This window comes from Saimiri boliviensis, chromosome 1, assembly GCF_048565385.1.
Source record: "Saimiri boliviensis isolate mSaiBol1 chromosome 1, mSaiBol1.pri, whole genome shotgun sequence".
Classification (NCBI taxonomy): domain Eukaryota; kingdom Metazoa; phylum Chordata; class Mammalia; order Primates; family Cebidae; genus Saimiri; species Saimiri boliviensis.
The window spans coordinates 64,475,737-64,503,236 of NC_133449.1; the positions used below are offsets into that span (position 1 = coordinate 64,475,737).

The following is a 27,500-nucleotide window of genomic DNA, read 5'->3' on the forward strand; positions in this document are numbered from 1 at the left end:
GACACACCTGCACTCGTGTCCCACAATTTGTGCTGAGGACCCATCGTGGGATAGAACTTTTTTTTTTTTTTCTGAATCAATTTATATATGCTGTCAGTAAACCACAACAGTTTACTTTCCTTAGTCCGTGGGAGGGTCCCGTGTATCTCCTCTAATTAATTAAATGACATTGTCAGCCACCATGGGTTAGGTTTTCTGTTGTACACAGTCTTGGAAGGAAATACATGCTGGTCGGCTGCTTCTGTTTTAATTTCCATTATGAGAGCAAACTCACCTTTTGTTGTCTTATACAAGACTAAGAATAGAAAGTAAATGCACCATCTCAGAAATGTTTCAGGGTTTTTGTAGTACTTTTTAGTTTAATTAACAATTAGATAAGACTTATCCCTACATTTATTGATTAAAGACATGAGATAGACCTAGAAATAAAAGTTTTTAATTTAAAAATTACTTGTTAAGTGGAAACTGAGCTTAGAAAAACATATCCAACATAGGAAAAAGGCCATGTTTTCTGATATGACCCTACACTGCTATTCTTCAGGTAGGAAGACTGGTACTACTGGCCTTCAGCTAGCCAGGGCCTGCTAGGAGATGCTTTTCCTTTAAAGGTATGAGTTTATGCTAATTGATTTACAACCACTAGGGTTTAGGAGCAGAGATACATATTGATAAGATGGTCAGAGTCAAAATGAGAAATATAGTCTATGGCACCAAAAGACTGTATTTTCTAGTGAAAAGTTTCTAGAACTGTGTTGATCAATCACAAGTATATTTTCAATAAAATTTACTCACCACCCAAGGGGTGACACAATTACAAAGTGTCTGTCCAAAAAATAACATTAATTATTTAATTCCTAGTGACAAAAGGTTGCAGAAGCAGGAACTCAGGTGGTAACTATTTTTTACCTTTTGGAAATTGGAACCAGTTATCTATTTCTGCCAGTGTGGTTGATCAAAAAACTATGGAAAATCTTCCTCAGAAAATTAAGAGTGTACTGTGCCTGCATAACAGGTTTTAAAAAAATTTATTTTGGTATGTGAATAAATAAAGATTGCAGAGAAGAGACAATTTTGAGTGAATCCAAAATTCAAATAGTTTTAAGAATATATAGCTAAAATGCAGTGGAAATTATTATGGTCAATTATCATTACACTAAGATCAAAAAACTCTAATGGGATAATAGTTTCCCAGATAATGGCAGGGCTTTGGGTTGGACAGAAAGAAAATGAACCAAGAGCTAAAACATTCAATTAACTCATGGGAAAACCAGAAGGCTGACTAATGGTCATAAAATTTTGTAGAGGATGGTAGAGTTAGACAGCATGTTTCCCAAAGGTTTTTCTATCAGGTTTCAAAAATGATGGTCTGGAAGTAGCCCTATATATTTATTTCTTCATTGCATTCTCCCAAATATATTTTTTCTTTGTGTTCTCCCAAATATGTTTCCTCTTGGCTTTAATAACTATGAGAATTACCATCACCTTTACATGGATGACTCCAACACCTACATCTCACTCATGATATCCTCATGGGGTCAGATCCATCTAGTCTGTTAGATATTTTCACTTAAATGATCTGATCCAGTTTCAAATTTAATAAATAAAACTCCTTCATAATTCAGTCAGAATTCATTTCCTCTTCCGGTCTTTCCATTTTTATAAGGTGTCCATATATGATTTCAGTTGTTTTGAATGGAAATTTCAAAAGAACCATGGCAATTATTTACCAATTATAACTGATTAGAGTCTATCTTAACAAAAGAACATTAGATTTTTCTAATAAATTAATTTATTGACATTACTTTCTTTAAAAATCTTTATTGGCAACTAGCTATAATTTGGAAATAAATTTAGACCTATAAAAAATTTCACATAGATTAAAAGCTTAAGCTTAAAGCTTCCATATCCCTCAAAAAGCATTAAAAATAAAGCAGGAGAATTTTTTAAAAACAAATCTCGAGGTTGGAAGATCTTTCTTAGCATCAACACAGAAATAAAGAAGTATTTAACAATACTATTCCAATATCAATACAATGTAATTAATGGTTAAAAATCAATAGGAAGCCAGGCATGGTGGCATATGTGTGTGGTCCCAGCTACTCAAGAGGCTGAGACAGGAAGATTGGTTGACGCCAGGAGTTTGAGATCTGCCTGGGCAACACAGCAAGACCACATCTCTAAAAAAGAAAAAAAGGTAATAAAACACAATTTAAAAACCAACAACTATAGTGGTCTCCAAATAAGTTTACAAAAATGAATAGGGAAGAAAACCTTCAAAGAAAAATAGGCAAAGGATACACAAAGGTAATTCTCAAAGGAAGAAACGTAAACGGCAAATCTGAAACCTAACAGAAATACAATTTAAAGCACTAACAAAATTAAAAATTATAGTTCTTGAGGTCACCAGGCAAGATGGCCGAATAGAAACAGCTCCAGTGCACAGCTCCCAGCAAGATCCACGCAGAAGGCGGGCAATTTCCACATTTCCAACTGAGGAACCTGGTTCATCTCATTCGGACTGGCTGGACAGTGGGTGCAGCCCAAGGAAGGTGAGCTGAAGCAGGGTAGGGCGTCACCTTACCCAGGAAGTGCAAGGGGCCAGGAAACTCCCTCTCTTGGCCAAAGGAACCCATTAGAGACTGTTTCCTGCACTCCCACCCAGATAACTGTGCTTTTCCCAGGGTCTTCACAACCCACAGATCAGGAGATTCCCTCCAGTACCTGCACAACCACCAGGGCCCTGAGTTTCTAGCATAAAACTGTGCAGTTGTTTGGGTAGAAACCAAGCTTGCTGCAGCAGTTTTTTTTTTCATATCCTAGTGGCACCTGGAATGCCAGTGAGACAGAACTGTTCACTCCCCAAGAAAGGGGGCTGAAGCCAAGGAGCCAAGTGGTCTGGCTCAGTGGGTCCCACCCCCATGGAACCAGCAAGCTAAGATCCACTGGCTTGAAATTCTTGCAGCTGGAACAGCAGTTAAGTCTGAGCTTAACCTGAGTCATTCATTTGGTGGGGGGAGGGGTGTCCACCATTGCTAAGGCTTGAGCAGACAGTTTCAACCTCATAGTGTAAGGAAAGCTGCCAGGAAATCTGAACTGAGGAGAGCCCAACACAGCTCAGCAGCTGCAGGCACTGCCTCACTAGATGTCCTTGCTGGGCAGTGCATCTCTGAAAAAAGGCAGCAGCCCATCAGGGACTTACTAATAAAGCCCTGACCTTCCTGGGATCGAACACCTGGGAAAAGGGGTGGTAGTGGGTACAGCTTCAACAGACCTAAACGTTCCTGCCTGGCAGCTCTGAAGAGAACAGCGGATTTCCCAACACAGTGTTGAGCTCTGAAAAGCAACAGACTGTACCCTCAAGTGGCTCCCTGACCCCCATGTATCCTGCCTGGGAGATACCTCCCAGTAGGGGCTGACAGACACCTGATACAGGAGCTCTGCTGGCATCTGGTGGGTACCCCTCTGGGACGAAGCTACCAAAGGAAGGAATAGGCAGCAATCTTTGCTGTTCTGCAGTCTCCACTGTTGATTCCGAGGCAAGCAGGGTCTGGAGTAGATCTCCAGCAGAACTGCAGCAGAGAGTGTTGTTAGCAGGAAAACAAACAGAAAGAAAGAGTTTCAACATCAACAAAAAGGACGTCCACTCAGAAATGCCATCCAAAGGTCACCGACCTCAAAGATGAAAAGAAGATAAATCCACAAGGATGGGAAGAAACCAGCACAAAAAGGCTGACAAAACGTCCATTTTCCTTTAAGGGATCACAGCTCCTCACCAGCAATGGAACAAAACTGGATGGAGAATGAGTTTGATCAAAGGACAGAGGCAGGCTTCAGAAGGTGGGTAATAACAAACTACTCTGAGCTAAAGGAGCGTGTTCTAACCCAATGCCAGGAAGCTAAGAACCTTGAAAAAGGTAGAATAAATGATATCTAGAATAACCAGTTTAGAGAAGAACATAAACAACCTGATGGAGTTGAAAAACACAGCAAGAGAACTTGGTGAAACATACACAGTTTCAACAGCCAAATTGATCAAAAGGAAGAAAGGATATCAGAGACTGAAGATCAACTAAATGAAATAAAGTGAGACAACAAGATCAGAGAAAAAACAATGAAAAGGAATGAACAAAGCCTCCAAGAAATATGGGATTATGTAAAAAGATCAAATCTATGTTTGATCACTGTACCTGAAAGTGAAGGGGAGAATGAAACCAAGTTGGAAAACACTCTTTAGGATATTATCCAGGAGAACTCCAATCTAGCAGGCCTGCTAGGCCAACATTCATATTCAGGAAACACAGAGAATGCTACAAAGATACTCTTCAACAAGAGCAACCCAAGACACATAATCATCAGATTCACCAAGGTTGAAATGAAGGAAAAAGAGAGAAAGGTTGGGTTACCCACAAAGGGAAGCCCATCAGACTAACAGCAGATCTCTCAGCAGAAACCCTACATGCAAGAAGAGAGTGGGGCCAATATTCAACATCCTTAAAGAAAAGAACCTTCAACCCAGAATTTCATATCCAGCCAAACTAAGCTTCATAAGCAAAGGAGAAATTAAATCCTTTATGGACAAGCAAATGCTGAGAGATTTTGTCACCCGCAGGCCTGCCTTTCAAGAGCTCCTGAAGGAAGCTCTAAACATGGAAAGGAACAACTGGTACCAGCCACTGCAAAAACGTACCGAACTGTAAATATCATCAATGCTAGGAAGAAACTGCATCAACTAATGGGCAAAATAACCAGCTAGCATCATAATGGTAAGATCAAATTCACACATAAAAATACTAACCTTAAATGTAAATGGGCTAAATGCCCCAATTAAAAGACACAGACTGGCAAATCTGATAAAGAGTCAAGACCCAGTGGTGTGCTATATCAGGAGTGCCAATTCACGTGCAAAGACACACATAGGTTCAAAATAAAGGCATGGAGGAATATTTACCAAGCAAATAGAAAGGAAAAAAAAAAGCAGGGGGTTGCAATCCTAGTTTCTGATAAAACAGATTTTAAAGCATTAAAGATCAAAAGAGACAAAGAAGAGCATTACATAATGGTAAAGGGATCAACAAGAAGAGCTAACTATTCTAAACATAGATGCACTTAACACAGGAGCACCCAGATTCATAAAGCAAGTTCTTAGAAACCTACAAAGAGACTTAGACTCCCACACCATAATAGTGGGAGACTTTAACACACCACTGTCAATATTAGACAGATCAATGAAACAAAAAATTAACAAGGATATCCAGGACTGGAACTCAGCTCCGGACCAAGAGGACCAAATAGATATCTACGGAACTCTTCACCCCAAATCAATAGAATATACATTCTTCTCAGCACCACATCACACCTATTCTAAAATCGACCATATAATTGCAAGTAAAACACTCCTCAGCAAATGCAAAAGAATGAAAATCATAACAGTCTCTCAGACCACGGTGCAATCAAATTAGAACGCAGGATTAAGAAATTCACTCAAAACCACATAACTACATGGAAACTGAACAACCTGCTCCTGAATGACTACTGGATAAAAAATGAAATGAAGGCAGAAAAAGATGTTCTTTGAATTAATGAGAATGAAGACACAATGTACCAGAATCTCTGGGACACATTTAAAGCAGGGTGCAGAGGGAAATTTATAGCACTAAATGCCCAAAAGAGAAAGCAGGAAAGATCGATTGACACCCTAACATCAGAATTAAAAGAACTAGAGAAGCAAGAACAAACAAATTCAAAAGCCAGCAGAAGACAAGAAATAACTAAGACCAGAGCAGAACTGAAGGAGGCAGAGATACAACAAACCCTTCCAAAAAAAAAAAAAAAAAAAAAATTAATGAATCCAGGAGCTGGTTTTTTGAAAAGATCAACAAAATAGATAGACTGCTGGCCAGAGTAATAAAGAAGAAAAGAGAGAAGAATCAAATAAATGCAATAAAAAATGATAAAGGTGATACCACCACCAATCCCATAGAAATACAAACTACCATCAGAGACTACTATAAACACCTCTATGCAAATAAAACAGAAAATCTAGATGCAAAGGATAAATACCTGGACACTTACACCCTCCCAAGACTAAACCGAAAGAAGTCAAATCCCTGAATAGATCAATAACAAGGTTTGAAATTGAGGTAGCAATTTATAGCCTACCAACCAAAAAAAGTCCAGGACCAGACAGTTTCACAGCTGAATTCTACCAAAAGTAAAAAGAGGATGTGGTTCCATACCTTCTGAAATTATTCCAAACAACAGAATAAGACGGAATCCTCCCTAACTCATTTTATGAGGCCAACATCATCCAGATACCAAAACCTGGCAGAGACACAACTAAAAAAGAAAATTCCAGACTAATATTCCTGATGAACATTGATGTGAAAATCTTCAATAAAATACCGGCGAACCGAATCTAATAGCACATCAAGAAGCTTATCCATCACGATCAAGTCGTCTTCATCCATGGGATGCAAGGCTGGTAACATACACAAATCAATAAACATAATCCATCACATAAACAGATCCAATGACAAAAATCACATGATTATCTCAATAGATGCAGAAAAGGCTTTTGACAAAATTCAACAATGCTTTATGCTAAAAACTCTCAATAAACTAGGTACTGATGGAACATATCTCGAAATAATAAGAGCTATTTATGATAAGCCCACAGCCAGTATCACACTGAATGGCCAAAAACAGGAACCATTGCCTATGAAAACCGGCACAAAACAAGGATCCTCTCCCCCACCACTCCTATTCAACATAGTATTACTGGAAGTTCTGGCCAGGGCGATCAGGCAAGAGAAAGAAATAAACGTATTCAAATAGGTAAAGAGGAAGTCTAATTGTCTCTATTTGCAGATGACATGATTGCATATTTAGAAAACCCCATCGTCTCAGCCCCAAATCTCCTTAACCTGATAAGCAACTTCGGCAAAGTCTCAGATACAAAATCAATGTGCAAAAATCACAAGCATTCCTATACACAAATACCAGACAAACAGAGCCAAATCATGAGTGAACTCCCATTCTAAATTGCTATGAAGAGAATTAAACACCTAGGAATACAACTTACAAGGGATGTGAAGGACCTCTTCAAGGAGAACTACAAACCACTGCTCAATGAAATAAGGGAAGACACAAACAAATGGAAAAACTGTCCATGCTCATGGATAGGAACAATCAATATGGTGAAAATGTCCATAGTGCCCAAAGTTATCTATAGATTTAATGCTATAGCCATTAAGCTACCATTGACTTTTTTCATGGAATTAGGAAAAAAACACCTTAAATTTCATACGGAACCAAAAGAGAGCCTGCATAGCCAACACAATCCTAAGGAAAAAGAACAAAGATGGAGGCATCATGGTACCTGACTTCAAACTATATTCCAAGGCCACAGTAACCAAAACAGCATGGTACTGGTACCAAAACAGATATATAGACCAATGGAATAGAACAGAGGCTTCAGAAATAACACCACACACCAAAACCATCTGATCTTTGACAAACCTGACAAAAATAAGCAATGGGGACAGGATAAACTGTGTTGGGAAAACTGGCTAGCCATATGCAAAAAGCTAAAACTGGATCCCTTCCTTACACCTTATACAAAAATTAACTCAAGATGGATTAAAAATTTAAATGTAAGACCTAAAGCCATAAAAACCCTAGAAGAAAACCTAGGCAATACCATTCTGGGCATAGGCATGGGCAAAGATTTCATGGCTATAACACCAAAACAATGGCAACAAAAGCCAAAAAAGACAAATGGGATCTAATTAAACTAAAGAGCTTCTGCACAGCGAAAGAAACTATCATCAGAGTGAACAGGTAACCTACAGAATGGAAGAAAAATTTTACAGTTTACCCATCTTACAAAGGGCTAATATTCAGAATCTACAAATAACTTAAACAAATTTACAGGAAAAAAACAACCCCATCAAAAAGTGGGCAAAGGACATGAACAGACACTTCTCTAAAGGAGACATTTATGCAGCCAACAAACATATGAAAAAAAGCTCATCATTACTGGTCATTAGAGAAATGCAAATCAAAACCATATTGAGATACCATCTAACGCCAGTTAGAATGGCAATCATTAAAAAGTCAGGAGACAACAGATGCTGAAGAGGATGTATAGAAATAAGATTGTTTTTAAACTTTTGGTGGGAGTGTAAATTAGTTCAACCATGTGGAAGACAGCATGGCAATTTTTTAAGAATCTAGAACTAGAAATACTATTTGACCCAGCAATCTGATTTCCGGGTATATATCCAAAGGATTACAAATCGTTCTATTATAAAAACACATGCACATGTATGTTTACTGCAGCACTGTTCACAATAGCAAAGACTTGGAACCAACCCAAATTTCCATCAATGGTAGACTGGATAAAGAAAATGTGGCACAGGCCGGGTGCAGTGGATCAAGAGTGTAATCCCAGCACTTTGGCAGGCCGAGGTGGGCGGATCACGAGGTCAAGAGATCAAGACCTTCCTGGCCAACATGGTGAAACCCCGTCTCTACTAAAAATACAAAAAATAGCCGGGCATGGTGGCATGTGCCTGTGGTCCCAGCTACTCGGGAGGCTGAGGTGGAAGAATCGCTTGAACCCAGGAGGAGGAGGTTACAGTGAGCCGAGATTCCACCACTGCACTCCAGCCTGGCGAAAGAGCAAGACTCTGTCTCAAAAAAAAAAAAAAAAGAAAGAAAATGTGGCACATATACACCATTGAATACTATGCAGCTATAAAAAAGGATGAGTTCACATCCTTTGCAGGGAACTGGATGAAGCTGAGAACTATCATTCTCAGCAAACTGACACAAGAACAGAAAACCAAACACCACACGTTCTCACTCATAAGTGGGAGTTGAACAATGAGAACACATGGACATGGGGAGGGTAACGCACCAGGGGCTGTCGGGGGGTGGGGGGCCAGGGGAGCAATAGCATTAGGAGAAATACCTAATGTAGATGATGGGATGATGGATGCAGCCAACCATCATGGCGTTAGTATATCTATGTAACAAACCTGCATGTGCTAGACATGTACCCCAGAACTTAAAGTTTAAAGTACAATTTTAAAAAAGTTATAGTTGTTAAGTTCAATTTTAGTGTAATGAAGTTACAGAATATGGGTTTATGAAACTTCTGGTTTGAGAATTCATCAACATCTCATCTAATGTACAATTAATTTTGTAAATATTCCATGGGTATTTGGAACAACTGTAGATGCTGTGTTTTAACAATAAAGTTTTACCACATATTTAAATTGTTTTAAATATTGTTATAAAAATTTTCCATATATTTTCTCACTTATATATATGAATCTGAGAAAAGCTTATTAAAGTATGTCACTGTGTTTTTTTCAATTTTATAATTATGTTTGGATGGATGAAGAAATGAATGTATTCTGGTTGAAAGCATTATAAAGTATATAAAAGACTCTCTACCCATGGAAATTACAGAAATACTCTAGATGTTCAAGACAAGTATCAGCCCATTGAAAAGAAAAAAAAGCCAGGTGCCGAGGCTCACACCTATAATCCCAGCACTTTGGGAGGCCGAGGTGGGCAGATCACAAGGTCAGGAGATCGAGACCATCCTGGCCAACACGGCAAAACCTTGCCTCTACTAAAAATACAAAAACTAGCCAGGTGTGGTGGTGGGCACCTGTAGTCCCAGCTACTCAGGAGGCAAAGGCAGGAGAATCACTTGAACCCAGGAGGCGGAGGCTGCAGTGAGCCGAGATGGCATCACTGCACTCCAGCCTGGGCAACAGAGCAAGACTCTGTCGGAAAAAAAAAAAAAAAAAAAAAAAAAAAAGTCCTATCTTCCCATGGTATAGAAAATTGTTTTACTAGTTTTCTGATAAAAATTAGAAATGATTGGCAGGAAAGTAGAAATGGAAATTTTCATACACTGCAGGTAGGAATATGAACTGGAAAGCAGTATGGTACAAATGTTAGAAATTAAATATAATTTCTAACGTGGGCAAAGACAAGCACTGCCAGGTTCTGTGGTTCTCGGCAGCTGACAGCAACCTGGGTGCCCACCACAGAAAGTTCATGGGTAAATGGGTAGATGCACTCCATGGAGCATTATGCAATTAGAAGCTGGATGCAATCAGAAAATGGATTAAATATACTTACAGCAATGTAGGTAGAATTTGAAAATACAAAACTTAGTGAACACAACAAACATATGGTGAAAGTTTTATACATGGTGAAAGTTCATGCATACTTACAAAATAATGTATTTTGTAAGAACTCATGTAACCTGAAAGATATTTACATAAGACTGGTTTCCTACAGGGAGACAGAAATGAGGATGTGATATGGTGATAAAATTTAAAAACAGGGGTCATGAACTGAGGAGTACATTTAACTTAACCCTTGGCACCCAAAGTTAAAAGAAAACCGTATTTTATCTTGCCACAGATACCACATATACTACTTTAATCCTATATTTCACTATACTTCTGAAAGGATTCATTATAACTAGTTTACAAGGCTCAAAATGGTCTATTACACACAAAATATAAATAATGAGAAATTTGAGAATTTACTTTCTCAGCTTCTAAGTAACATTTTGTGTTTATCAGTCTGGCTTGCCTTATTCTATCATTGTTAAACAAAAACAACTTTTGTAATTTCTTACTAGAAAACACTTCTTATAAAAAAAGACAAAAATAAAAAAATCATAATTCATATTTTTATAATAATTTCAGTGTTTTTTGTTCTATGTATGTATTATTACATATATGTATATTTGGGATTATAATATGTATACATAGTTTTATATCTTAACTCTTTCTCTGTAAATGTTTAAGAAAATTTACTCTTTAGATTTCAGGATGCTGCTTTTGAGTGTAATTTCTCTTTATCCATGAGTGTGTAAATTCTGATATGAACTCCATTTTATAAAAATACAAGAAACACTGATAAACATTTAAGTAAACATTAATAAAGCTCTCATTTTCTTTTCTCATGGAGGTTTCTCTGTTTAGTTGTTTGTGTTGTTTATTTGCCCACTTGCTAGAAACATGAGCAAATATAAATAAGCAGAGATCTAAAATACAGAGAACTCACTCACCATCTTTAGCTTTCTCTTCATAAAGAAAAATGGCTGAGCATGACCTTTTTTCTTCACTTTTTGTACTGATAATAGTAAACTATCCCTTCTTCCCCACCAGAAGACAACCAGACACCAAGAAACAGAGATGCAGAAAGGAGAGAGGAAAGAAAAAGAATGAAAATATACAGAGAAAGCAGAGACAAATGCAGCAATAACCTAAGAGATAAGGGTGGGGAGGAAAGAGTAATCAGAATGAGAATGGAGATACACAACAGACACAGTGGCAACCAGAGAGAATGAGGGTGGAGCATGTGAGGCACAAGTAAGTGCACATGTGGTAAGCAGAGGCAGACAGAACAGAGAAGTAGACAGAGTGCAAAGAGACTGTAGAGAGAGAAGAGGGTCCGTACTGCAGAGACTGCAGTGGGGGACAGAGCACAGGGCAGAGAGAAACAGATAAAGAGTGAGTCAACAATTTTCTTTGTTATATCCTTTCCTGGTTTTGACATTAGGGTGATAGTAGTTTCATAGAATGATTTAGGGAGGATTCTCTCTTTATCTTTAGGAATTGTTTCAGAAAGATTGTTACCAATTCTTCTCTGAATGTCTGATAGAATTCAGCTGTGAAACAAAAAAATAGTTCAGCTGTGAATACATCTGGTCCTGGACTTTGTTGTTGTTCTTGTTAGAAGTTTTTAAAATTACTGTTTCAATCTCGCTACTTGTTATTGATCTGTTTCGAATTTCTATTTCTTCCTGATTTAGTCTAGGAGGTTTGTATACTTCCAGGAATTTATTCATCTCCTATAGATAATCTAGTTTGTACATGTAAAGGTTTTCATAATAACCTTGAATGATCTTTTGTATTTCTGCAGTATTAGTTGTGATATCTCCCATTTTCTTTCTACTTGAGCTTATTTGGATCTTCTCTCTTCTCTTCTTGGTTAATCTCACTAATGGTCTATCAATTTTGTTTATCTTTTCAAATAACCAACAGCAATATCCCTGATGAACACAGAAACAAAAATCCTCAACAAAACTCTAACTAACCAAATTCAACAACATATCAAAAAGATAATCCAACATGGTCAAGTGGGTTTCATACCAGGGATGTAGGGATGGCTTAATATACACAAGTAAATAAATACGATATACCACATAAACAGAATTTTAAATAAAAATCACATGATCATCTAAAAAGATGCAGAAAAAACATCCAACAAAATTCAGCATCTCTTTATAATTAAAACCCTCAGCAAAATCAGCATGGAAGGGACATACCTTAAGGTAATAAAAGCCATCTATGACAAACCCACAGCTAACATTATACTCGATGGGGAAAAGTTAAAAGCATTCCTCCTGAGAACCAGAACAAGACAAGAATGCCCACTTTCACCACTGCTATTCAACACTGTACTTGAAGTCCTAGCTAGAGCAATCAGACAACAGAAAAATATAAAGAACATCCATGCAGGTAAAAAGGAAGTCAAACTGTCACTATTTGCCAATGATATGACTGTATACCCAGAAAACCTTAAAGACTCATCCAAAAAGCTCTTAGATCTGATAAATGAATTCAGTAAAGTTACATGATACAAAATCAATGTACACAAATCAGTAGCACTGCTATGCAACAACAAAGACCAAACTGAGAAACAAATCAAGAACTCAATCCCTTTTACAAATGGAAAAAAAAAACAAACAAAACAAAACCAAATAAAATACTTAGGAATACACCTAACCAAGGAGGCAAAAGATTTCTACAAGGAAAATTAAAAAACAAAAACAAAAACAAAAACAAAAAAACACCACTGCTGAAAAAAATCATTGACACAACAAATGGAAACCTATACCATGCTTATGGATGGCTAGAATTGATACTGTGAAAATGACCATATTACCAAAAGCAATCTACAGGTCAATGCAATTCCCCTCAAAATACTATCATCATTCTTCACAGAACTAGAAAAAAAAAACCCTAAAATTTATATGGAACCAAAAAACAGTCCACACAGCCAAAGCAAGACTAAGCAAAAAGAATAAATCTGGAGGCCTCGCGTTACCTGACTTCAAACTATTGGTACTGGTATAAAAATAGGCACATGGACCAATGGAACAGAATACAGATCCCAGAAACAAAGCCAAATACTTAAGCCAACTGATCTTCAACACAGTAAACAAAAACATTAAGTGGGGAAAGGACACCCTATTCAACAAGTGGTGCTGGGATAATTAGCAAGCCACAGATAGAAGAATGAAACGATCCTCATCTCTCACCTTACAGAAAAATTAACTCAAGATGGATCAAAGACTTAAATCTAATACTTGAAGCCATAACAATTCTGTAAGATCACACTGGAAAAACTCTTGTAGACATTGGCTTAGGCAAAGAGTTCATAACCAAGAACCCAAAAGCAAATGCAACAAAAACCAAAAATAAATTGCTGGGACTTAATTAAACTAAAAGTCTCTGTACATCAAAAGAAATAATCAGCAGAGTAAACAATCCACAGAATGGGATAAAGTATCTGCAAACCATGCATATGACAAAAAGGACTAATATCCAGACTCTACAAAGAACTCAAACAAATCAGCAAGAAAAGAACAAATAATATCATCAAAAAGTGGGCAAAGAACATGAATAGACAATTCTCAAAAGAAGATATACAAATGGGCCAGGTGCAGTGGGTCACGCCTGTAATCCCAGCACTCTGGGAGGCCAAGGTGGGTGGATCACCTGAGATCAGGAGTTCAAGACCAGCTTGGCCAACATGGTGAAACCCCATCTCTACTAAAAATGCAAAAAATTAGCCAGGCATGGTGGTGCACACCTGTAATCAGGAGGCTGAGGCAGGAGAATTGCTTGTACCCGGGAGGCGGAGACTACAGTGAGCCAAGATCATGCCATTGTACTCCAGCCTGGGCAATGAGAGTGAGACTCCATCTCAAAAAAAAAAAAAAAAACAAAAACAAAAAACCAACAAGCATATGAAAAACTGCTCATCACCATTAATTATAAGGGAAATGCAAATTAAAACCACAATGAGATACTACCACCTTACTCTTGCAAGAATGGCCATAATTTAAAAAAATAGATGTTCATCATTAATTAGAATCATCATCAATTACAAGGGAAATAAAAATTAAAACCACAATGATACCACCTTACTCCTGCAAGAATGGCCATAATTTAAAAAATAGATGTTGGCATGAATGTGGTGAAAAGGGAACACTTTTACACTGCTGGTGGGAATGTAAACTAGTATAACCATTATAGAAAATAGTATGGAGATCATTTAAAGAACTAAAGGTAGATATAACATTTGATCCAGCAGTTCTACTACTGGACATCCACCCAGAGGAAAAGAAGTCATTATAGGAAAAAGATACTTGCACAAGCATGTTTATAGCAGCATGATTCACAATTGCAAAAACACAGAAGCAGCCTAAATGCCCATGAGGCAATACGTAAAGAAAATGTAGTATATATTATATATATATATTCCATGGTGTCATGGAATACTACTTATCCATAAAAAGGAATGAAATAATGGCATTTACAGCAACCTATATGAAGTTGGAGACCATCATTCTAAGTAAAGTAACTCAGAAATGGAAAACTAAATATCGTATGTTCTCATTTATAAGTGGGAGGTAAGCTATATGAACACGAAGGATTAAGGATGATATAATGGATTTGGGGACTTGGGGCAGGGGGGAAGGCAGTGAGGAACAAAAGACTACAAATTTGGTACAATGTACACTGCTCAAGTGACGGGTGCACCAAAATCTCAGAAATCACTATTAAAGAACTCATCTATGTAACCAAAACTACCTGATCCCTCCAAAGTATGGAAATAATAAAGAAAGAAACAAAGCAAGCAAATATATATATATATATAAACATATATATATCTCAACTAAAACTAAAACTAGGATCCCATTAGGGAGAAAAAAAAATCACGGTTGCCTCTGCTAACAGAAACATTAAACACTGGCACTTAGAAAAGAGGACCAAAATTAAGAGTTTTGAATTAAGAACTGTTAATCCAAACTTTTATATACAACAAAGTTGTTACTGTATATATAAGTAACAGTCTCAAATTTGCAACACTTAAGTCTAGTCAAGCAATAGACTGAAATTAACAAATGCATATATAGGTATGTCAAAGACTCATAAATAGGTATGTGAAAAGACTCCTGGTAAATACTGGCCCTATATTGAAATACAACTAATGTAAAATAACTCATGATCTTACAAAATGGAAGTAAAATGTTCTAATTCTTGAAAGAGAAGCTGGTCAATGTAGTAATAATACTACTAAAATGAGCTGAGACATAATTCACAAAATGTAACCATTATTGATCAGTTGGGAAAAATTATGTGAGGGATAGGTGGGAAGAAGAAAAATCAATTTCTTAATTTTTCCTTTTTTTTCTTTTTTTTTTCTTTTTTGAGACGGAGTTTCGGTCTCCCAGGCTGGAATGCAATGGTGCGATCTCAGCTCACTGCAACCTCCACCTCCTGGGTTCAGGCAATTCTGCCTCAGCCTCCTGTAATTTCTTAATTTTTCATATGATACCACCAAGTTTCATATCTGACAGTGATTGAGAAAGTGGTTGAAGTGTATTAGTTAATTAGATTACAGAGTTACTAAGTTATCAAAAAACCAACTCAAAGAAACATATTACATAGCAATGAACAAAAAAGATTGGAAATAGCAAGCAATCATTAAAAATGGTAAGAAATCCTGAATAGTGGAAACAATTCTGAAAGACAAGAACAATGCTGGGGGATTCACACTTCCTGATTTTAAAACACATTACAATAATCAAAACAGTGTGATATTAGCATAAAGACAGACAAGTAAACCAATGAAATAAGAAAACACACCCAGAAATAAACTCTCATATACATGTTCAAATGATTTTGACAAGGGTGCCAAGACCACTCAGTGGGAAAAGGATAGTTTTTCAAAAAATAATGCTTGGATAACTGAATATCACACAAAAGAATGAAGTTGGACCCTTATACCATGTACAAAAACTAACTCAAAATGGATTAAAGACCTAAATGTAAGACCTAAACCCATAGAACTCTTAGGAAAAAAAAAAACTAGAGAAAAGCTTTATGACACTGAATGTGGCAATAACTTTTTTGAATATGACCTGTAAGTACAGGCAACAAAAGCAAAAATAGTCAATTGGGACCACACTAAACCTAGAAACTTGTGCATCAGGGGACACAATCAGCAGAGTGAAAGACAACCTACTGAATGAGAGAAAATATTTACAAATCACGTATCTGGGAAGGGGCTTACAAAAAATATAAAGCAATCGTAACAACAAAAGAAATCAAAGAACCTAACTAAAAAATGAGCAGGCTAGGTGTGGTGGTTCATGCCTGTAATCTCAGCACTTTGGGGGCCAACAGGGAAGAATGGCTTGAGCCCAGGAGTTCGAGACCAGCCTGGACAAAACAGTGAGAAGAAACGACAGAAGGGAATGGAAGGGAAAGGAAAGGAAAGGAGAAGGAAGGGGAGGAAGAAAAAAGAGAGAGAGAGAGAAAGAAAGATAAAGAAAAAGAAAAGAAGGGAAAGAAAGAGGAAAGGAAAGAAAGGAGAGGAAAGAGGGAGGAGAGGGAGGGGAGGGGAGGGGAGGCTTGAATAGATATTTCGCTAAAGATGACATACAAATAGCCAAAAAGCATATGAAAAAATGTTCACTGTCACTAAGCATAAAAGCAATGCAAATCAAAACATCACCTCTACACCCATGAGAATGGCTACTAATAGAACTACTATATGATCTAGCAATCCCTCTTCTGGGTATATGCAAACAGTAGAATATTATCCAGACTTAAAAGGGGAGGAAATCCTGTCACATGCTACAATATAGATGAATCTTGAAGATCTTATGCTAAGTGAAATACGTCAGTCACAAAAAGAAATCTGTATGATTCCACTCATATGAGGTATCTAAGGTGGTCAAATTGATAGACAGAAAGCAGAATGGTGGTTACCAGGAGGTGGAGGAGGGGGACAAGGGCAGTTGTTGTTCAGTGGTACAGAGTTCCAGATTTGCAATATGAAAAAGTTCTGGGGATCAGTTTCAATATAATGTGAATACATTTAACATTATTGACTTGTACACTTAAGAATAGTTAAGATGGAAATTTTATGGTATGTATTTCTTACCACACACAAGAAATTCACCCCCCTCCTTGCTCTGAAATGGAATTCAGTTGAACCTTTATTTAATAAATACATCAGAATGAAAAAAAAAACCAAAATGATAAAATTTAAACCAAACATATTTACAACAACAATAAATTTAAATGGAATAAATTTGTTTCAAAAGAAATACCTTGAGATCGGGTAGAAAAAAAGTTAAATTTAAATGTTACACTTGAGTAAAGTGACTCAAAAAGGCTAAAAGGATGGGTAGAGAGCAATGGTGCAAATGCAAATTTTAAAAAACTGTACTAGATGAAGTAAAATCAAAGGCAAAGGTATTAAAAATGGAAGATAGGCTGGGCACAGTGGCTCACACCTATAATACCCGCACTTTGGGAAGCTGAGGTGGGCAGATCATGAGGTCAGGAGACCAAGATCATCCTGGCCAACATGGTGAAACCCCATCTCTACTAAAATACAAAAAATTAGCCGGGGTGGTGGTTTGCACCTGTAGTCCCAGCTACTTGGGAGGCTGAGGCAGGGGAATTGCTTGAACCTGGGGAGGTGGAGATTGCAGTCAGCTGAGATCATGCCACTGCACTCCAGCCTAATGACAGAGCGAGACTCCATCTCAAAAATAAATAAGTAAAAATAAAAGTTACTTCATATAATTTCTGGTACAATTCACAGTAAAAAAATCATTAATATTTATGTTCTAACCATAAAAATATATATAAACCTTCAATTACCAAAAGAACCTTCAATTATACTCTTTGAAGTCTTCAATAGGTCAAGGAAATCAATATTCAGGAAGAATATAATTAATAAGGATGATTTTATAGATGTTCAGTCATATTCTGAGAAATCTGTCATTAGGAAGTCTCACTGTTGTGCAAACATCATAGAGCATACTCACTCAAACCTAGATCGTACAGCCTACTACATACCTAGGCTATGTGGCATACCTTATTCTTAGGCTACAAACCTGTACAGCATATTACTGTATTAAATACTGTATGCAACTGCAACACAATGGTAGATATTTGTGTATCTAAACAGAAAAACTACTGTAAAAATACAGTACTATAATCTCATGAGACCACTGTCATCTATGTATGTATTAACTGAAATATTGTTATGTGGCATCTGACAGTAACTGAAATGTTATACTCTATTTGGAAATTCTACCTCCTTTCAAACACCCAAGGAATACTTACTCATATATTAAGCCATAAAGAAAACCTCTACATAGCCTTAAAACAAAACATTATACATTACACAATAACACATTACAGTCTCTAGTCACAGTATGTTAAAATTATGACTTAATAGTGACCACAAATTCAACCTTATGAAAATTTTTAAAAAAATTATCTCCTTAACATCACTTGAATCAAATAGAAAATCCAAAGCTACAATTACAGAATATCCAGAAAGCATTACCAACAAAAATACTACAGGTAAACATCTACTATATAGACACACACACATACACACACACACACACACACACACACACACATCCCTTATTTCCACTTGGGGATCTAAAGAATTGGATAAAGTATTGCTCCCATCCTTATAACAACATTTTTAAAAAAGGGAGAACCTACAAGTTTTTAACTTTTCTTAAAGCCAGAAGAAAGTTGAGATCAGAGGGCAACACTGTCCCCAAATCTAAGGAGAGACTGGTGCTTGCAGATAGATATGAGACATAAGCACTAAATTACCTGAAAGATATACAACTGGACACAGTAAGGAGGTTAGAGACTTGATTAAGTGGTTGAGGCAAAGTATTTACTGGTGACAGTATGAAGTCATTAAAAGGGCTATAAAAATTAGGGGAGTCTGCACCTTCCTGAAAGCTATTTCTCCACAAAGTCCAATAGGAAAAGGATGGAAGAATCTGATGAGAGTGTCTATTGTGGTCTAGACGTGGCAGAGATACAGATTTTGTAGGGAGGGACACACAACTCTACCTGGAAATGACAAACAGAAATGGTAGAGCCAGTGCTTTCTCTAGGAACAAACAAACAAAAAAACATGGAAACCTTATTAGAACTTCGGAAGATAGTCAAAGGTTTATAGTAACCAAGTGTTTGCTAAACCAGGAGAAAGGCCATCAGCACAAGGTAGATGCACTTTGTACCATTTACCTTAGCCTTCTGCTATCCCCTTCCCCAGCATAGTGGTCTTAAAGACGACAGCCCTTGGTCCTGATGTAGGTACCTGCTCCCAAAGAGAGCACGAAGTAGTACCTTGTTCCCAAGGAACTGTGTTTGTTTTGACGCGTCTGACTATCACTATGGAGTGACACAAGGGATCTGCCTTAGTTTCACCTAACTCCCTTAGGATGAAAAAGTGGCTTTATAGAGGAAGAATATTCCTTGAAAATATTGAAAACCAAATGACCAAGGCACTACTGCCTGCAGCAAAAACTAACAGTTGAGGGAAATAATAGACATACTGAAAGCAGGAAAGAAAAACAGATTCTTTGGGGCATAAGGGCTTGGAAAATTTCCCATGTACACCAGGGAAACTAGTAAGTGCATGCAAAGAGCAAGATGCATGTTCAGAAAAGACCTGAGAAAACCAAAAGCTTTCACCACTAGTTGATTTTTAGGCTCAGTATAAGTAGGAAGCAAGGCTAAGGCAGAGTTAGTTGTAAATGGCCTGGCTAAGCATTGAAGGAGTGTCCAAACACAGACAATCTGCAAAGACTTGGGGAATTTTCTTTTTCTTTCTTTTTTGACCTCAGGCATTTAAGAAAATCTGTCAAACAAGTAGCTAGCTACCGAGCTAAAAGAACAGAAATATCAGACACTAACAAAGAATATAGTCATTACAAACATAATTTAGAAAAGTCACTAAACAAACCAACAACTTTAACTTACAACAAGCAGCAACTACAAACTCTGGAGAGAGAGAGGAAAATATATCCAGTTATCACATCATAATTTTAACAAAACATTATAAGGCATGAAAAGAAACAAGAAAAGTAAGGCACCTTCATGGGTTACAGGAGAGAAATAAATAGAAGTTGTGCCTTAGGAAGAACAGATTTACTAGGCAAAAGCTTTAAATCAACTGTTTTAAATGTGCTCAAAGGGCTAAAGAAAACCATGGATAAAGAACTAAAGGAAACGAGGAGAACTATGTCTCAGCAAAGAGAATATCGATGAAGACAAAAAGGAATCGAATAGAAAATATGAAGCTGAAAAGAACAAGTGCTGAAATGAAAAATTCACTAGAGCAGTTCAATACCAGATTTGATCACACAGATGAAAGATCAGTGAACTTGAAGATAGGTGAAATGAAATTATGTACTCTGATGAACAGAAAGAAAACAGAATGAGCTGAGTATGGTGGTGTATGCCTTGCAGTCCAGCTACTGAGGAAGCTGAGGCAGAAAGATCTGTACTCCAGTCTGGGAGATAGTGAGAGACCCTAACTCTAAAAAAAAAGAAAAAGTAAACAGAATGAAGAAAAATGAACAGAGCTTAAGAGACTTGTAGGACACCATGAAATTTAACAACATATGCATATTAAGAATCCCAAAAAAGACAGAAAAGGGCAGAAGGAATATTTGGAGAAATAATGGTTGGAAGCTCCTCCAACTTGTTAAGGGGAAAACATGAATCTAAACATCTAAGTAGCTTGATGAATTCTTAATAGGATAAACTGAAAGAACAACACTGAGACACATTATAATCAAAATGTCAAAGCCAAAACAGAGATTCTTGAAAGCAGTAAGTGTAAGGGCAAGCACAGAAGGGATCCTCGGTAAGATTAATTGTTAATTTCTCACCAGAAAACCATGGTGGCCAATAATGGAATGACATATTTGAAATGATGAAAGATAAAAAGTCTAAGACAAGAAATCTATCTCCAGCAAAATTTTCTTTTAATAATAAAGGAGACTTTGGGAGGCTGAAGTGGGTGGATCACCAGAGATCAGGAGTTGATCCAGCCTGCCCAACATGTTGAAAATCCGTCTCTATTAAACTACAATAATTAGCTGGGTGTGATGGTGTGTGCCTGTAATCCCAGCTGCTCAGGAGGTTTAGGCAGTAGAATCACTTGAACCTGGGTGGTAGAGGTAGCAGTGAGCCAAGATCGTGCCACTGCATTCCAGCCTGGGTGACAGAGCGAGACTTTGTTCAACTATTGTGGAATACAGTGTGGCAATTCCTCAAGGATCTAGAACTAGAAATACCATTTGACCCAGCAATCTGATTACTGAGTATATACCCAAAGGAATATAAATCATTCTATTATAAAGGCACATGGACACATATGTTTACTGTAGTGCTGTTCACAATAGCAAAGACTTGAAACCAACCCAAATTCCCATCAATGATAGACTGGATAAAGAAAACGTGGCACATATACACCATGGAATATTATGCAGTCATAAAAAGGATGAGTTCATGTCCTCTGCAGGGACATGGATAAAGACGGAAATCATCAATGTTCAGCAAACTGACACAAGAACAGAAAACCAAACACCGCATGTTCTCACTCATAAGTGGGTGTTGAACAATGGGAACATATGGACACCAGGAGGGAAACATCACACACTGGGGCTTGTTAGGGGGTGGGGGGCTAGGGGAGGGGTTTGGGGGATAGCATTAGGAGAATACCTAATGTAGATGACGGGGTGGATGCAGCAAACCATCATAGCATGTGTATACCTATGTAACAAACCTACATGTTCTGCACATGCACCCCAGAACTTAAAGCAGAATTAAAAAATAAAAAGAATGAAAAATAAGAAAAAACATATCAAAACTTATGGCATGCAATGAAAGCAGAGTTTATCTACAAAAGCAGGGCTCACAGAGACATTTATAGCTGCAAATGCCTATGTTAAAGAATAATCCCAAATGAATAACCTAACTTTAAATCATAAGAAATGAGAAAAGAACAGCAAACTAAACCCAAAGCAAGCAGAAGAAACACAAATTACAGAAACTGACTCAAGAAGAAACAAAATCTAAATAGACTTAGAAGAAGACATTGAATCAGTAATGAAAAAAAAAAATTCCTCAAAGAAAAATACATGACCAGATGGCTTCACTGGAAATTTCTACCAAACATTTAAAGAATTAACAACAAGCATTAACACTAATCCTTCTCAAACCTATTATCAAAAAACAAGTGGAGGGAAAACTTTCTCATTCTACAATGCCAGTAGTATCTTGCTACAAAAGGCAGTAAAGACATCACACAAAAACTATAAACCAGTATTCCTTGTGAATATAGATACAAAAGTCCTCTTCAAATTCGAATAAACTGAATCCAGCAGCATATGAATAGAATTTTATATATGATCAAGTGGGATTTATCTCAGGAAGGTAAAGTTGGTTCAAAATATGATTATCAATACATATACACCATATTAATAGAATAAAAGAAAAAAAATAGGTCTGGCACAGTGGCTCACGCCTGTAATCCCAGCACTTTGGAAGGCTGAGCAGGGTGGATCACCTCAGGTCAGGAGTTCAAGACTAGCCTGGCCAACATAGTGAAACCCTGTCTCTACTAAAAATCCAAAAAATAGCCAGGTGTGGTGGTGGGCGCCTATAATTCCAGCTACTCAGGAAGCTGAAGCAGGAGAATCAGTTGAACTCAGGAGGCAGAGGTTGCAGAGAGCTGTGATCGTACCACTGCACTCCAGTCTGGGTAACAAGAGTGAAACTCCATCTCAAAAAAAAAAAAAAAAAAAGAAAAGAAAAAAATAGTAATCTCAATGGATGCTGAAGTATTTGGCAAACACCAAAATGCTTTCATGATAGAAACACTCATCAAAATAGAAAAAGAAGGAAACTTCCTCAACATGAAATCCTAGAGATCCTTAAAAAAATCACAAGAAAACAGTTAATAAATTCAGCAATGCTGCAAGATACAAGATCACTATGTAAAAATTATTTATATATGTACCTATATATTAGCAATGAATCAAAAAATGAAATTAAGAAAGCAACTTCACATATGATAGTATTAAACAGAATAAATATTTACTAAAATTCATGAAATCTCAAGGGACCCCGAACAGCCTAAATAATTTTGAAAAAAGAACTAAGTTGCAGGTTTCACATCACCTGCTTTCAAAACTCATTATAAAGACAGTAAATCAAAACAGTGTAGTATTGGCATAAAGAGAGACATATAGACTAATGTAATAGAATAGAGGGCCCAGATAAAAACCCTAACATACATGGCTAAATGATTTTTGGCAAGAGTGCTAAGAACATTCAATGGGGAAAATCAAAGTCTTTTCAACAAATGGTGTTAACAAAACAGGATATCCACATGCAAAAGAATAAAGATGTACCCTTATCTTATGCCATGCACAAAAATTAACTCAAAATGGATCAAAGACCTAAATGTAAAAGCTAAAATTACAAAACTCTTCGAAGAAAACTTTCATAACACTGGATTTAGCAAATATTTCTTAGATGACACCAAAAGCACAAGAAACAAAAAAATAGATAAACTGGACAACATCAAAATTTAAACCTTCTGTATATCAGAAGACACAGCAGAGTGACTGGAAAGAGGCAACCTACAAAACAGAAGAGAATATTTGCAGATCATATATCTAATAAGGGATCAATATCCAGAATATATGGAAAATCCCTATAACTCAAAAACAAAAAAACCAAACAGCCAGATTTAAAATGGTCAAAGACTTGAAAAGACATTTTTTGAAAGAAGATATACAAATGGTTAAATAAGCACATAAAACCATGAATAATCATTAGGGAAATGCAAATCAAAACCAGAATAAGATACCAACTCACACACAACAGGATGGCTAGTATATCTATTAAAAAGTAGAAAATAAGTGTTGGCAAGGATGCAGTAAAATTGAAACCCTTGTGAACTGCTGGTGCAAATATAAACTAAAGCAGTCACTGTGAAAAAAAGGAGGGTCGGAGGAAACCTTATACACTGCTTATGGGAATGCAAAATGGTGGAGATACTATGGAATAGTCTGGCAGTTCCTCAATAAGCTAATCACAGAATTACCATATGACCCAGTATTTCCATTCCTAGATATACCCAAAAGAATTGCAGACAGGTGTTTAGACAAAAACTTGTATACAAATGTCCTAAATCAGTTCTAGTCACAATAGCCAAAAAGTGGAAACAACCCAAATCAATGAATGAATGGATAAAACGTAGTATATAACATGCAATGGAATATTATTCGGCTATAAAAAGCAATGAAGTATTGTTATACGTGTTATGTCATGGATGAATACTGAAAACATTATGTCTAAGAGAGAGAAGCCTGACACCAAGGTCATATATTATATGATTTCATTTATATAAAACAACCAGAATAGGAAAATCCAGAGTCAGAACATGGCTTACTGGTTGCCAGAGTCTGGTGACAAGAGGGATCAGGGAGTCACTTCTTAATGGGTACAGGGTTTCCACTGGCTTAATAAAACATTTCTAGAACTAGACAGTGGTGATAGTTATGAAACATTGTGAATATATTCAATGCTACAGAACTGTATACTTGAAAATGATCAAAGCTGTAAACTTTATATGTCATGTGCATTTTACTACACACACACAAACCCTTTCCTGGATCCATTTCTCTATCTCCCCTATGGACAAAAGCTTTACTTTGTGTCATTCCCAATTCTTCCCTTACTTTAGAAAATATCATATTCTATTTTTTATATATGTAAACACTACCAAAAGCTCAATTATGAGAAATAATAAGTATAATAAATTTTCTGAACATCTCATGCCTCCCTTTCTCTAGACCATGTAATCCTACTGACAAAATGTTTTTCAGCACAGATTACCAAAATAGGTATTTATATGTATGTCACTACTGTACTCATAAAACATACAAAAATAAAAATTTTAAAAAGTTGAGAAAAATAAATATACACTTGAATATTTTTTTCATACTCCACTGAACCGTTTTGCAAGCATCCCTCTTTGGAGAACATGTCTACTGATACTTGAAATTTTCCTCTTGGGTTAAAGCAATGGCCTACATTACTGACCCCATGAGAGCGGCCTTATTAACTCCCTAAACTAAGGAATGTGAGAATGCCCTTATAGGAGGACACTGTTGCACTGTGGTGCCTACTTTAAGAAGACAAGAGAAATTTACCTTAGGTCTATCACATTTATCTGCAATGTTTCTAAAAATTTTGTTTTCTTTTTATATAAAAAATGAATGTAACTGATCACAAAATTCTAGCAACACTAAGTGCTAGAAAATATAAAGCCAAATTTGTAGCTAACTTCAAGCAACCACATCTACAAGGTATATTTACCTTCCTTCTGGCTTTGACTTGTCTTTCTATTATTCACAATTTCCCTTTACTTATTTTTCAAAAATCATATTGTAGCTCACCCCAGCTTCAATTTTTAAAATCACCTCAATTCTTCAATTACTAAAAAAAAAAATTGTATTATTTATGTGTTTGTCTGTGTGTGTTTAAAAGAACCTCAAATACATTTCTTGAAAGACAGAGAGGAATGAATTAAAAATAAATAAATAAACATAAACTCAGCAATACTGTTCAGGATAGAGATAATTCTAATCTCAAAGCTCCCCCATTTCAGAGGCAAACTGTGCACACCCTAAAGGATCTAGCAGCAAAAACCTTCATTCAAAAGGTAATTCGTAAATGAATGTTGATGAAAAGAATGACAACTCACAATAGCACTGTACTACACTTTCTCACTCTTTTCCAGTTGATAAGAAATGGTATAGAGAGGAAAGGGCAAATGGCTTTTTTTTCACCTGTGTGCAAAGCTTAACTAAAAAGTCCATGAAAAGGGCAGTCACATTGCCAGATGGAATCTGTAGCCATGTACCTGGATGCGTCTCCTTCTGGTGTGCTCAGAAGTCATTTGGGGATGACATGTATTCAATACTTTCTTGCTGTGTTTGCTCCGCTTCTCAAGGTATCTCCTCTGTTGGTTGGTGATGCTGCTATACAATTTAATTCGTCTGGGTGACAGGCATACTCTTTCATGGCCAAAAGCTTGAATCAATCGGGCGGTGTCAATAGTGGAAACAGAGCTACTCCTTTCATGCAGAGCCACCTCTCTATCTGTTTGGGTCAATATATCTGATTCGACAGCAGAAGTGGTGCTGGAAAGGACGTTGGTGGTAGTATCTGTGAGCAGCTCACTCTCCTCTGAGGGCCTACAATCTGAAGAAGTATTGCTTACATAATTAAAACCTGGCTGTTTACTCAGAATATATTTATCAAATTTAATCTGTTCAATTTTAATTTGATTAGACCTCCCAGCTCCATGATGAGAAAACACCTTGCTTTTTTTAAGCTCTCCTGTGTTTCTATGGCTTTTCTCTAGACTTTTAAATGGTTTCTTTTTCTGAAGCTTGTTTCTCTGCTGTTGTCTACCACTCCATTCCTTCACACCTCGTTCCCCTCTGCCATCATCAGGTGTACTTTCTGAGACCTGGAGAGAATGTGTGATGGGATTCTGAAGAAGTTTAGCCAAACGGTCAAGTCGCTCCACCAAGGATAGTTCTTTCCTGTCGTCCAACCTGGGCTGCATCTGTTGCCTCTGTCGCTCCCGGTACTTGTTCCACAGTTCATTCAAACTCACAGTGTGCTGAGCTGCTTGCTCTGGGGTGAGCTTCTGATCCCTTTTAGGATCATTAATTTGTACATTATATTTTGGATAATCTGTAGCTTGACTTTTAGTAGTATGCATCACTTCTTTGTTTCCCAAATTCACATTGATGCTGAGACTCTTTATTTTGGTATAATCCGTCTTAGTCTTGTCCATGTTTTGATAAGGAAGCGGAAGACAAATGTGTTCTCTATGTTTGTCTGGGTGATGCTGAAAGAAATCTTTCCAAGAATGCCTCATGAAAACACTTCTTCCCAAAGATTCATGGCAAACATCTTGATCACTTGGTAGATGTACGGGATGATGAATGTAAAACTTCGCCGACCTGAAGACAGAATGGGTAGTATTTTCAAATTCTGAATGACATTCAGACTCTGAAAAGGAGAAAAAAGAGATTCTGAAAGAACTTAAAAATATTAGCATTCTGTTTAGAAATACTGTTCACAGTTCTTTAGATATAAAACAAAGACTAAAGGAAAGAACAGTTTATATAAAGTGTCAGAAAATTCACTGCCTGCACAAAAGAGTCATACCCAGTTCTTAGCAGCCTCACTGGTACAGTAAAAGTTTGAGAGACATGAATTTTGGTCTGG

General features: G+C 36.9%; 1 protein-coding gene across 17 annotated transcripts in view; it reads right to left on the minus strand.

Annotated features, from left to right (window-relative positions):
• Nucleotides 1-27,500, minus strand: part of ALMS1 (ALMS1 centrosome and basal body associated protein) — a 345,038-nt gene that overhangs the window by 146,756 nt on the left and 170,782 nt on the right. For all 17 annotated transcript variants that reach the window (XR_012517383.1, XR_012517382.1, XR_012517381.1 and 14 more), the window contains one exon: nucleotides 26,119-27,281. Coding sequence is in view for 1 of the 17 variants with exons in the window: in XM_074398294.1 (XP_074254395.1) it covers nucleotides 26,119-27,281 (1,163 nt within the window). In the remaining 16 variants the exon portion in view is untranslated. The remainder of the gene's footprint in view (nucleotides 1-26,118; nucleotides 27,282-27,500) is intronic.